General features: G+C 48.4%; 1 protein-coding gene across 3 annotated transcripts in view; it reads right to left on the bottom strand.

Moving 5' to 3' along the window:
* The window catches only part of ARAP1 (ArfGAP with RhoGAP domain, ankyrin repeat and PH domain 1), a 256390-nt gene that overhangs the window by 180317 nt on the left and 62185 nt on the right, over positions 1–13888 (bottom strand). For all 3 annotated transcript variants that reach the window (XM_088462450.1, XM_088462451.1, XM_088462452.1), the window contains exon 5: positions 11999–12163. In XM_088462450.1, coding sequence (XP_088318576.1) covers positions 11999–12163 — 165 coding nt within the window. The remainder of the gene's footprint in view (positions 1–11998; positions 12164–13888) is intronic.

The following is a 13888-nucleotide window of genomic DNA, read 5'->3' as shown; positions in this document are numbered from 1 at the left end:
ACATGACACCAGTCAGTGTACACAGCTCTCTCAGTGACACTAATACATGACACCAGTCAGTGCACACAGCTCTCTCTCAGTGACAGTAATACATGACACTAGTCAGTGCACACAGCTCTCTCAGTGACAGTAATACATGACACCAGTCAGTGCACACAGCTCTCTCAGTGATCCTAATACATGACACCAGTCAGTGCACACAGCTCTCTCAGTGACACTAATACATGATACCAGTCAGTGCTCACAGCTCTCTCAGTGATACTAATACATAACACCAGTCAGTGCACACAGCTCTCTCAGTGATACTAATACATAACACCAGTCAGTGTACACAGCTCTCTCAGTGATACTAATACATGACACCAGACAGTGCTCACAGCTCTCTCAGTGACTGTAATACATGACACCAGTCAGTGCACACAGCTTTCTCAGTGACAGTAATACATGACACGTCAGTGCACACAGCTCTCTTAGTGACACTAATACATGACACCAGTCAGTGCACACAGCTCTCTCAGTGCCAGTAATACATGACACCAGTCAGTGCACACAGCTCTCTCAGTGACAGTAATAAATGACACCAGTCAGTGTACACAGCTCTATCAGTGACAGTAATACATGACACCAGTCAGTGCACACAGCTCTCCCAGTGACAGTAATACATCATACATGACACCAGTCAGTGCTCACAGCTCTCTCAGTGACACGAATACATGACACCAGTCAGTACACACAGCTCTCTCAGTGATAGTAATACATGACACCAGTCAGTACACACAGCTCTCTGTGACAGTAATACATCATACATGACACCAGTCAGTGCTCACAGGTCTCTCAGTGACACTAATACATGCAGGGCCAGATTAACAATGGGGCGGATGGAGCTACAGCTCCAGGCCTCCACATAAAAATAGGCCCATGGTCATGACAACATGATGTTGACTGGCCTTCTGCTCTCCACACGGTCAGCCATAAATCATTATAAAAATTGTATTTCTATTTACCTCACAAAATTAAGCATTTTTTTTCTTTTACATATTTAGGGAGACATTGGGTCTGAGAGTATAAAGGTGTACACGCCACATGGCACTGGCCACACCCACACAGCACTGGTCACACCTCCTCTGCTTCTCATAATAGGCCCTTGGTCATTTTCAGCTCCAGGCCCATGTGGCCCTCAATCCGGCCCTGAATACATGACACCAGTCGGTACACTCAGCTCTCTCAGTGACAGTAATACATGACACCAGTCAGTGCACACAGCTCTCTCAGTGACACTAATACATGACACCAGTCAGTACACACAGCTTTCTCAGTGACAGTAATACATGACACCAGTCAGTGCACACAGCTCTCTGAGTGACAGTAATACATGACACCTGTCAGTGCACACAGCTCTCTCAGTGACAGTAATACATGACACCAGTCAGTGCACACAGCTCTCTCAGTGATACTAATACATGACACCAGTCAGTGCACACAGCTCTCTCAGTGACAGTAATACATGACACCAGTCAGTGTACACAGCTCTCTCTCAGTGACAGTAATACATGACACTAGTCAGTGCACACAGCTCTCTCAGTGACACTAATACATGACACCAGTCAGTACACACAGCTCTCTCAGTGACTGTAATACATGACACTAGACAGTGCACACAGTTCTCTCTGTGACAGTAATACATGACACCAGTCAGTGCACACAGCTTTCTCAGTGACAGTAATACATGACACCAGTCAGTGCACACAGCTCTCTGAGTGACAGTAATACATGACACCTGTCAGTGCACACAGCTCTCTCAGTGACAGTAATACATGACACCAGTCAGTGCACACAGCTCTCTCAGTGATACTAATACATGACACCAGTCAGTGCACACAGCTCTCTCAGTGACAGTAATACATGACACCAGTCAGTGTACACAGCTCTCTCTCAGTGACAGTAATACATGACACTAGTCAGTGCACACAGCTCTCTCAGTGACAGTAATACATGACACCCATCAGTGCACACAGCTCTCTCAGTGACACTAATACATGACACCAGTCAGTGCATACAGCTCTCTATCTTTCAGTGACAGTAATACATGACACCAGTCAGTGCACAAAGCTCTCTCAGTGATCCTAATACATGACACCAGTCAGTGCACACAGCTCTCTCGGTGATCATAATACATAACACCAGTCAGTGCACACAGCTCTCTCAGTGATACTAATACATGACACCAGTAAGTGCTCACAGCTCTCTCAGTGACTGTAATACATGACCAGTCAGTGCACACAGTTCTCTCTGTGACAGTAATACATGACACCAGTCAGTGCACACAGCTCTCTCAGTGATACTAATACATGACACCAGTCAGTGCACACAGCTCTTTGTGACAGTAATACATGACACCAGTCAGTGCACACAGCTCTCTCAGGGATACTAATACATGATACCAGTCAGTGCACACAGCTCTCTCAGTGACACTAATACATGACACCAGTCAGTGCACACAGCTCTCTCAGTGACAGTAATACATGACACTAGACAGTGCACACAGTTCTCTCTGTGACAGTAATACATGACACCAGTCAGTGCACACAGCTTTCTCAGTGACAGTAATACATGACACCAGTCAGTGCACACAGCTCTCTGAGTGACAGTAATACATGACACCTGTCAGTGCACACAGCTCTCTCAGTGATACTAATACATGACACCAGTCAGTGCACACAGCTCTTTGTGACAGTAATACATGACACCAGTCAGTGCACACAGCTCTCTCAGGGATACTAATACATGATACCAGTCAGTGCACACAGCTCTCTCAGTGACACTAATACATGACACCAGTCAGTGCACACAGATCTCTCAGTGACAGTAATACATGACACCAGTCAGTGTACACAGCTCTCTCTCAGTGACAGTAATACATGACACTAGTCAGTGCACACAGCTCTCTCAGTGATAGTAATACATGACACCCATCAGTGCACACAGCTCTCTCAGTGACACTAATACATGACACCAGTCAGTGCATACAGCTCTCTATCTTTCAGTGACAGTAATACATGACACCAGTCAGTGCACACAGCTCTCTCAGTGACAGTAATACATGACACCAGTCAGTGCACACAGCTCTCTCAGTGATACTAATACATGACACCAGTCAGTGCACACAGCTCTCTCAGTGACAGTAATACATGACACCAGTCAGTGCACACAGCTCTCTCAGTGAGAGTAATGCATGACACCAGTCAATGCACACAGCTCTCTCTCAGTGACAGTAATAATGACACCAGTCAGTGCACACAGCTTTCTCAGTGACACTAATACATGACACCAGTCAGTGCACACAGCTCTCTCAGTGACACTAGTACATAACACCAGTCAGTGCACACAGCTCTCAGTGACAGTAATACATGACACCAGTCAGTGCTCACAGCTCTTTCAGGGACAGTAATACATGACACCAGTCAGTGCTCACAGCTCTCTCAGTGACACTAATACATGACACCAGTCAGTGCACACAGCTCTCTCAGTGATACTAATACATGACACCAGTCAGTGCACCCAGCTTTCTCAGTGACACTAATACATGACACTAGTCAGTGCTCACAGCTCTCTGAGTGACAGTAATACATGACACCAGTCAGTGTACACAGCTCTCTCAGTGACACTAATACATGACACCAGTCAGTGCACACAGCTCTCTCAGTGACAGTAATACATGACACCAGTCAGTGCACACAGCTCTCAGTGACAGCAATACATGACACCAGTCAGTGCACACAGCTCTCTCAGTGACAGTAATACATGACACCAGTCAGTGTACACAGCTCTCTCAGTGACACTAATACATGACACCAGTCAGTGCACACAGCTCTCTCAGTGACAGTAATACATGACACCAGTCAGTGCACACAGCTCTCAGTGACAGTAATACATGACACCAGTCAGTGCACACAGCTCTCTCAGTGACAGTAATACATGACACCAGTCAGTGCACACAGCTCTCTCAGTGACAGTAATACATGACACCAGTCAGTGCACACAGCTCTCTCAGTGACAGTAATACATGACACCAGTCAGTGCACACAGCTCTCTCAGTGACAGTAATACATGACACCAGTCAGTGCACACAGCTCTCTCAGTGACAGTAATACATGACACCAGTCAGTGCACACAGCTCTCAGTGACAGTAATACATGACACCAGTCAGTGCACACAGCTCTCTCAGTGACAGTAATACATGACACCAGTCAGTGCACACAGCTCTCTCAGTGACAGTAATACATGACACCAGTCAGTGCACACAGCTCTCTCAGTGACAGTAATACATGACACCAGTCAGTGCACACAGCTCTCTCAGTGACAGTAATACATGACACCAGTCAGTGCACACAGCTCTCTCAGTGACAGTAATACATGACACCAGTCAGTGCACACAGCTCTCTCAGTGATACTAATACATGACACCAGTCAGTGCACACAGCTCTCTCAGTGACAGTAATACATGACACCAGTCAGTGCACACAGCTCTCTCAGTGACACTAATACATGACACCAGTCAGTGCACACAGCTCTCTCAGTGACAGTAATACATGACACCAGTCAGTGCACACAGCTCTCTCAGTGACAGTAATACATGACACTAGTCAGTGCACACAGCTCTCTCAGTGACTGTAATACATGGCACAAGTCAGTGCACACAGCTCTCTCAGTGACAGTAATACATGACACCAGTCAGTGCACACAGCTCTCTCAGTGACTGTAATACATGGCACAAGTCAGTGCACACAGCTCTCTCAGTGACAGTAATACATGACACTAGTCAGTGCACACAGCTCTCTCAGTGACTGTAATACATGACACCAGTCAGTGCACACAGCTCTCTCAGTGACAGTAATACATGACACCAGTCAGTGCACACAGCTCTCTCAGTGACAGTAATACATGACACCAGTCAGTGCACACAGCTCTCTCAGTGATACTAATACATGACACCAGTCAGTGCACACAGCTCTCTCAGTGACAGTAATACATGACACCAGTCAGTGTACACAGCTCTCTCAGTGACTGTAATACATGACACTAGTCAGTGCACACAGCTCTCTCAGTGACAGTAATACATGACACCAGTCAGTGCACACAGCTCTCTCAGTGACTGTAATACATGACACTAGTCAGTGCACACAGCTCTCTCAGTGACAGTAATACATGACACTAGTCAGTGCACACAGCTCTCTCAGTGACAGTAATACATGACACCAGTCAGTGCACACAGCTCTCTCAGTGACAGTAATACATGACACCAGTCAGTGCACACAGCTCTCTCAGTGACAGTAATACATGACACCAGTCAGTGCACACAGCTCTCTCAGTGACAGTAATACATGACACCAGTCAGTGCACACAGCTCTCTCAGTGACAGTAATACATGACACCAGTCAGTGCACACAGCTCTCTCAGTGACAGTAATACATGACACCAGTCAGTGCACACAGCTCTCTCAGTGATACTAATACATGACACCAGTCAGTGCACACAGCTCTCTCAGTGACAGTAATACATGACACCAGTCAGTGCACACAGCTCTCTCAGTGACACTAATACATGACACCAGTCAGTGCACACAGCTCTCTCAGTGACAGTAATACATGACACCAGTCAGTGCACACAGCTCTCTCAGTGACAGTAATACATGACACTAGTCAGTGCACACAGCTCTCTCAGTGACTGTAATACATGGCACAAGTCAGTGCACACAGCTCTCTCAGTGACAGTAATACATGACACCAGTCAGTGCACACAGCTCTCTCAGTGACAGTAATACATGACACTAGTCAGTGCACACAGCTCTCTCAGTGACTGTAATACATGACACCAGTCAGTGCACACAGCTCTCTCAGTGACAGTAATACATGACACCAGTCAGTGCACACAGCTCTCTCAGTGACAGTAATACATGACACCAGTCAGTGCACACAGCTCTCTCAGTGATACTAATACATGACACCAGTCAGTGCACACAGCTCTCTCAGTGACAGTAATACATGACACCAGTCAGTGTACACAGCTCTCTCAGTGACTGTAATACATGACACTAGTCAGTGCACACAGCTCTCTCAGTGACAGTAATACATGACACTAGTCAGTGCACACAGCTCTCTCAGTGACTGTAATACATGGCACAAGTCAGTGCACACAGCTCTCTCAGTGACAGTAATACATGACACCAGTCAGTGCACACAGCTCTCTCAGTGACAGTAATACATGACACTAGTCAGTGCACACAGCTCTCTCAGTGACTGTAATACATGACACCAGTCAGTGCACACAGCTCTCTCAGTGACAGTAATACATGACACCAGTCAGTGCACACAGCTCTCTCAGTGACAGTAATACATGATACCTGTCAGGGCTTCTTAACAAGATGTCATTATTTATTAACTACTTTTCTTTTAAATAAACTTGTATCTGTGTTTTTTGTACATCTGACTGGTGGAATACAGGTGGCAGTGGGGTAAACTATTCACCAAGCACTACAGCGGTCATAATAGATGAAAATCATCGGAAAAATTATTTAATCTTAAACAATTGAAAATATGAAGAGTAAGCAAGAGACTTGGCCAGATGCAATGAGGGAAGAACAAGTTTTGGCCTGTGCAGACTCCATGGGAGCCCAGCTGCAGAGCCTCACCATCTGCGGAGGATGCTGGGTGTGGTGGTCAGACAGAAATCCCCAGTGGGAAGAGGAATCTCTAACCCAAACCAGTGCTGGGAGGATCAGACAAGTGTGTGCAGATGTGCGGGAGTGTGAATTACAGACACAGGCAGCAGGACACAGGCAGAGCAGACAATGGTACAGTCAGATGTGCGGGAGTGTGAATTACAGACACAGGCAGCAGGACACAGGCAGAGCAGACAATGGTACAGTCAGATGTGCGGGAGTGTGAATTACAGACACAGGCAGCAGGACACAGGCAGAGCAGACAATGGTACAGTCAGATGTGCGGGAGTGTGAATTACAGACACAGGCAGCAGGACACAGGCAGAGAAGACAATGGTACAGTCAGATGTGCGGGAGTGTGAATTACAGACACAGGCAGCAGGACACAGGCAGAGCAGACAATGGTACAGTCAGATGTGCGGGAGTGTGAATTACAGACACAGGCAGCAGGACACAGGCAGAGAAGACAATGGTACAGTCAGATATGCGGGAGTGTGAATTACAGACACAGGCAGCAGGACACAGGCAGAGCAGACAATGGTACAGTCAGATGTGCGGGAGTGTGAATTACAGACACAGGCAGCAGGACACAGGCAGAGCAGACAATGGTACAGTCAGATGTGCGGGAGTGTGAATTACAGACACAGGCAGCAGGACACAAGCAGAACAGACAATGGTACAGTCAGATGTGAGGGAGTGTGAATTACAGACACAGGCAGCAGGACACAGGCAGAGCAGACAATGGTACAGTAAGATGTGTGGGAGTGTGAATTACACACACAGGCAGCAGGACACAGGCAGAGCAGACAATGGTACAGTCAGATGTGCGGGAGTGTGAATTACAGACACAGGCAGCAGGACACAGGCAGAGCAGACAATGGTACAGTCAGATGTGCGGGAGTGTGAATTACAGACACAGTCAGCAGGACACAGGCAAAGCAGACAAGGGTACAGTCAGATGTGCGGGAGTGTGAATTACAGACACAGGCAGAGCAGACAATGGTACAGTCAGATGTGTGGGAGTGTGAATTACAGACACAGGCAGCAGGACACAGGCAGAGCAGACAATGGTACAGTCAGATGTGCGGGAGTGTGAATTACAGACACAGGCAGCAGGACACAGGCAGAGCAGACAATGGTACAGTCAGATGTGTGGGAGTGTGAATTACAGACAGAGGCAGCAGGACACAGGCAGAGCAGAGAATGGTACAGTCAGATGTGAGGGAGTGTGAATTACAGACACAGGCAGCAGGACACAGGCAGAGAAGACAATGGTACAGTAAGATGTGTGGGAGTGTGAATTACAGACACAGGCAGCAGGACACAGGCAGAGCAGACAATGGTACAGTCAGATGTGCGGGAGTGTGAATTACAGACACAGGCAGCGGGACACAGGCAGAGCAGACAATGGTACAGTCAGATGTGTGGGAGTGTGAATTACAGACACAGGCAGCAGGACACAGGCTTAGCAGACAATGGTACAGTCAGATGTGCGGGAGTGGGAATTACAGACACAGGCAGCAGGACACAGGCAGAGCAGACAATGGTACAGTCAGATGTGCGGGAGTGTGAATTACAGACACAGGCAGCAGGACACAGGCAGAGCAGACAATGGTACAGTCAGATGTGAGGGAGTGTGAATTACAGACACAGGCAGCAGGACACAGGCAGAACAGACAATGGTACAGTCAGATGTGCGGGAGTGTGAATTACAGACACAGGCAGCAGGACACAGGCAGAGCAGACAATGGTACAGTCAGATGTGCGGGAGTGTGAATTACAGACACAGGCAGCAGGACACAGGCAGAGCAGACAATGGTACAGTCAGATGTGCGGGAGCGTGAATTACAGACACAGGCAGCAGGACACAGGCAGAGCAGACAATGGTACAGTCAGATGTGCGGGAGCGTGAATTACACACAGGCAGCAGGACACAGGCAGAGCAGACAATGGTACAGTCAGATGTGCGGGAGTGTGAATTACAGACACAGGCAGCAGGACACAGGCAGAGCAGACAATGGTACAGTCAGATGTGCGGGAGTGTGAATTACAGACACAGGCAGCAGGACACAGGCAGAGCAGACAATGGTACAGTCAGATGTGCGGGAGCGTGAATTACACACAGGCAGCAGGACACAGGCAGAGCAGACAATGGTACAGTCAGATGTGCGGGAGTGTGAATTACAGACACAGGCAGCAGGACACAGGCAGAGCAGACAATGGTACAGTCAGATGTGTGGGAGTGTGAATTACAGACACAGGCAGCAGGACACAGGCAGAGCAGACAATGGTACAGTCAGATGTGCGGGAGTGTGAATTACAGACACAGGCAGCAGGACACAGGCAGAGCAGACAATGGTACAGTCAGATGTGCGGGAGTGGGAATTACAGACACAGGCAGCAGGACACAGGCAGAGCAGACAATGGTACAGTCAGATGTGCGGGAGTGTGAATTACAGACACAGGCAGCAGGACACAGGCAGAGCAGACAATGGTACAGTGAGATGTGCGGGAGTGTGAATTACAGACACAGGCAGCAGGACACAGGCAGAGCAGACAATGGTACAGTCAGATGTGTGGGAGTGTGAATTACAGACACAGGCAGCAGGACACAGGCAGAGCAGACAATGGTACAGTCAGATGTGCGGGAGCGTGAATTACACACAGGCAGCAGGACACAGGCAGAGCAGACAATGGTACAGTCAGATGTGCGGGAGTGTGAATTACAGACACAGGCAGCAGGACACAGGCAGAGCAGACAATGGTACAGTCAGATGTGTGGGAGTGTGAATTACAGACACAGGCAGAGCAGTCAATGGTACAGTCAGATGTGTGGGAGTGTGAATTACAGACACAGGCAGCAGGACACAGGCAGAGAAGACAATGGTATAGTCAGATGTGCGGGAGTGTGAATTACAGACACAAGCAGCAGGACACAGGCAGAGAAGACAATGGTACAGTCAGATGTGCGGGAGTGTGAATTACAGACACAGGCAGCAGGACACAGGCAGAGCAGACAATGGTACAGTCAGATGTGTGGGAGTGTGAATTACAGACACAGGCAGCAGGACACAGGCAGAGCAGACAATGGTACAGTCAGATGTGCGGGAGTGGGAATTACAGACACAGGCAGCAGGACACAGGCAGAGAAGACAATGGTACAGTAAGATGTGTGGGAGTGTGAATTACAGACACAGGCAGCAGGACACAGGCAGAGCAGACAATGGTACAGTCAGATGTGCGGGAGTGTGAATTACAGACACAGGCAGCGGGACACAGGCAGAGCAGACAATGGTACAGTCAGATGTGTGGGAGTGTGAATTACAGACACAGGCAGCAGGACACAGGCTTAGCAGGCAATGGTACAGTCAGATGTGCGGGAGTGGGAATTACAGACACAGGCAGCAGGACACAGGCAGAGCAGACAATGGTACAGTCAGATGTGCGGGAGTGGGAATTACAGACACAGGCAGCAGGACACAGGCAAAGCAGACAAGGGTACAGTCAGATGTGCGGGAGTGTGAATTACAGACACAGGCAGGGCAGACAATGGTACAGTCAGATGTGCGGGAGTGTGAATTACAGACACAGGCAGCAGGACACAGGCAGAGAAGAAAATGGTACAGTCAGATGTGCGGGAGCGTGAATTACAGACACAGGCAGCAGGACACAGGCAGAGAAGACAATGGTACAGTCAGATGTGTGGGAGTGTGAATTACAGACACAGGCAGCAGGACACAGGCAGAACAGACAATGGTACAGTCAAATGTGCGGGAGTGTGAATTACAGACACAGGCAGCAGGACACAGGCAGAGCAGACAATGGTACAGTCAGATGTGCGGGAGTGTGAATTACAGACACAGGCAGAACAGACAATGGTACAGCAGATGTGCGGGAGTGTGAATTACAGACACAGGCAGCAGGACACAGGCAGAGCAGACAATGGTACAGTCAGATGTGCGGGAGTGTGAATTACAGACACAGGCAGCAGGACACAGGCAAAGCAGACAAGGGTACAGTCAGATGTGCGGGAGTGTGAATTACAGACACAGGCAGAGCAGACAATGGTACAGTCAGATGTGTGGGAGTGTGAATTACAGACACAGGCAGCAGGACACAGGCAGAGCAGACAATGGTACAGTCAGATGTGCGGGAGTGTGAATTACAGACACAGGCAGCAGGACACAGGCAGAGCAGACAATGGTACAGTCAGATGTGTGGGAGTGTGAATTACAGACACAGGCAGCAGGACACAGGCAGAGCAGACAATGGTACAGTCAGATGTGCGGGAGTGGGAATTACAGACACAGGCAGCGGGACACAGGCAGAGCAGACAATGGTACAGTCAGATGTGCGGGAGTGTGAATTACAGACACAGGCAGCAGGACACAGGCAGAGCAGACAATGGTACAGTCAGATGTGCGGGAGTGTGAATTACAGACACAGGCAGCAGGACACAGGCAGAGCAGACAATGGTACAGTCAGATGTGTGGGAGTGTGAATTACAGACACAGGCAGCAGGACACAGGCAGAGCAGACAATGGTACAGTGAGATGTGCGGGAGTGTGAATTACAGACACAGGCAGCAGGACACAGGCAGAGCAGACAATGGTACAGTCAGATGTGCGGGAGTGTGAATTACAGACACAGGCAGCAGGACACAGGCAGAGCAGACAATGGTACAGTCAGATGTGTGGGAGTGTGAATTACAGAAACAGGCAGCAGGACACAGGCAGAGCAGACAATGGTACAGTCGATAATTCCAGGACAATGGTCGCTGGAAATCACATACACGTACAATGGACAATACGACGAGCATGGGCCAGGAATTCCCATCTCAGCTGCTGGGCAAGACACAGGACGAGAGCTGTAGATACTGGGGCAACAGGGTGGAGAGAGGAGGACACAGGCCATGGAGCAGTTTAAATATGGAGTAAAGCCCCTAGTGTACATCATAAGTATATTACAGGTCACCGAGGAGTTATAGGATATTATGCAGATCACAAAGTGACTTCTGCTATCCATTATAAGTTCTCCTGTAATATTCCGCAATGTCTACTGACAAACACACTACGCAGGATGGAGACACACCGGTATACTGAACCAGTATTCAAAAGACATCACTGAGGCGCGTGACGCACAGAACATAAATTCACTGACATCATGGAGGCATGAGGCACTGTAAATAGGAACTAGCAAATTGACAGGCTATTTTTGTATGACAACTCTAGGTAGAATTGGAGGATAAACCCCTCGGAGGCACACGGAGCGCTCACTCACCCCTGTGGCGGGTTCTTGTCCAGCCATCCCGCTTTGATGACCGAGGACTGAGGAGTAGATGATTCGCCGTCGTCCATGTTGCCGCTGAAACTGTTAGAGCTGGAGATCCCGGAGGTGAGAGAGCTGCTGGACCTCCATGTCCTGAGATCGCCGTCGCTCGGCATGCTGGAACACAAGAGAAGACATGAACGTTTCCTGGGAGGATGCAGAGCGCAAATCCAAAATGGAGGCTCCGAACATGGGAATATTGGTTGTTCACGGGACACTACACTGACAAATGGGAACCGTTAGATATGTAAATCTGTTCTCACCAAATAAAAGAAGGATAATGGGCCTGATTCAGAGCCACTCGTAAGCGGCAGCTCGTGCGCTCCGAGCGATGTTTGCCCAACTGCGCATGCGTTCGGATCGTTATATATGCATGCGCGAACCAGTCTGTGCGGCCGAAATTCATGTGCTCGCAAAATAGCGAATGCCTGCTAATTTGAGTGACAGAATGAGGCGTATGTGGGTGGTAACGGTGGAAGGTGCTTGAAAACGGGGAGTGGAGATCTGAACGCAGGCGTGCTTAAAGGTCAAAACGGGCGTTTTATGGGTGTGCATAATTTATACAGCAGCGTCATCGACCACGCCACTTGGTTATTTTATAGCCAGAACTGCTCGCAAGATTGTGGTAGGAAAAAACCAACCACAAGAATAGCGAGCAGTTCATACGCTGGTCGATGTACTCGATTAATCTAATAAATAGCGGACATGACGTAGGATGCGAGCGGCCAGGGGGCGTAGTTTCCCAAAAAACGTCCGCAAGTTTTGTTCGCTCGTTCAGACCTAGAGACGTGAACAGACCGCAAACAGCGAACGGTTCATTTGAATAGCCAGCCCCTATTTTCTGGACGAGCGAGCGCTAATTGCGTCCGGCTCTGAATCAGGCCCAATGTCCAATATTCACAACATATTACACGGAGGCCAACAATCCTTCAGACATGACAGAGAAATGCGCTCACTATTCCGTCTGTGGCTGTTACATTATATTACAAGGCTCCCACTGCTGTCACAATGTATACACGGAATAGCTATATATATTTTATTACTAAATCCTGCAGATATTACAATGATACTAATCGGGAACATCATCTGCCACCTGGCAATAACTGTACAAAAGGAATAAGCTTTGGGCTGATAATTTGCCCAATAAATTCTCATCAGATCATTACTGTGTATCCAATGTGTATGTATAGTTATAAGACATCCTGCACATATCTGTGGAGGGAAACTAGACATTTGGGGCCACGCAGCGGCACTCCCAGCTGTCGGCTGACCCAAACTGCTGAAGCTCGTACAGGATCCAGGTGTGATAACCGTGACAACATCACATTGGGGAGAAATACATCAGCCAATAGTGTGCTCTTCCACCAGCCCTAATCTCCTCCCCATCAATGCCACGTGTACCATTGGCGCCAGTATTCTCAGCATTGGCATCCCGACCGCCCGGATAGTGACTACATACCCATCACGACATACAGTATCTCCCATATCTGCCGTACAATTGGGAAACATGATCTGTGGATAGTCCCCTTATATCAGGAGAGCTGGGGAGTATCAAATACCAATATTTATTTATTTATTTATTACCATGTGTGTATCACCCGTATGTTACACAGCGCTTTACAGATAATACACCAGTCACTCTCATCAGTCCCTGTCCCAGCGGAGCTTACACTCTATATTACCATGTGTGTATCACCCGTATGTTACACAGCGCTTTACAGATAATACACCAGTCACTCTCATCAGTCCCTGTCCCAGCGGAGCTTACACTCTATATTACCATGTGTGTATCACCCGTATGTTACACAGCGCTTTACAGATAACATACCAGTCACTCTCATC

Source organism: Taudactylus pleione, unplaced genomic scaffold (genome assembly GCF_031769625.1).
Source record: "Taudactylus pleione unplaced genomic scaffold, aTauple2 ptg001243l, whole genome shotgun sequence".
Taxonomy (NCBI): domain Eukaryota; kingdom Metazoa; phylum Chordata; class Amphibia; order Anura; family Myobatrachidae; genus Taudactylus; species Taudactylus pleione.
Note: the sequence above shows the minus strand (reverse complement) of the source record. Positions and strands in the feature narration are given on the sequence as shown.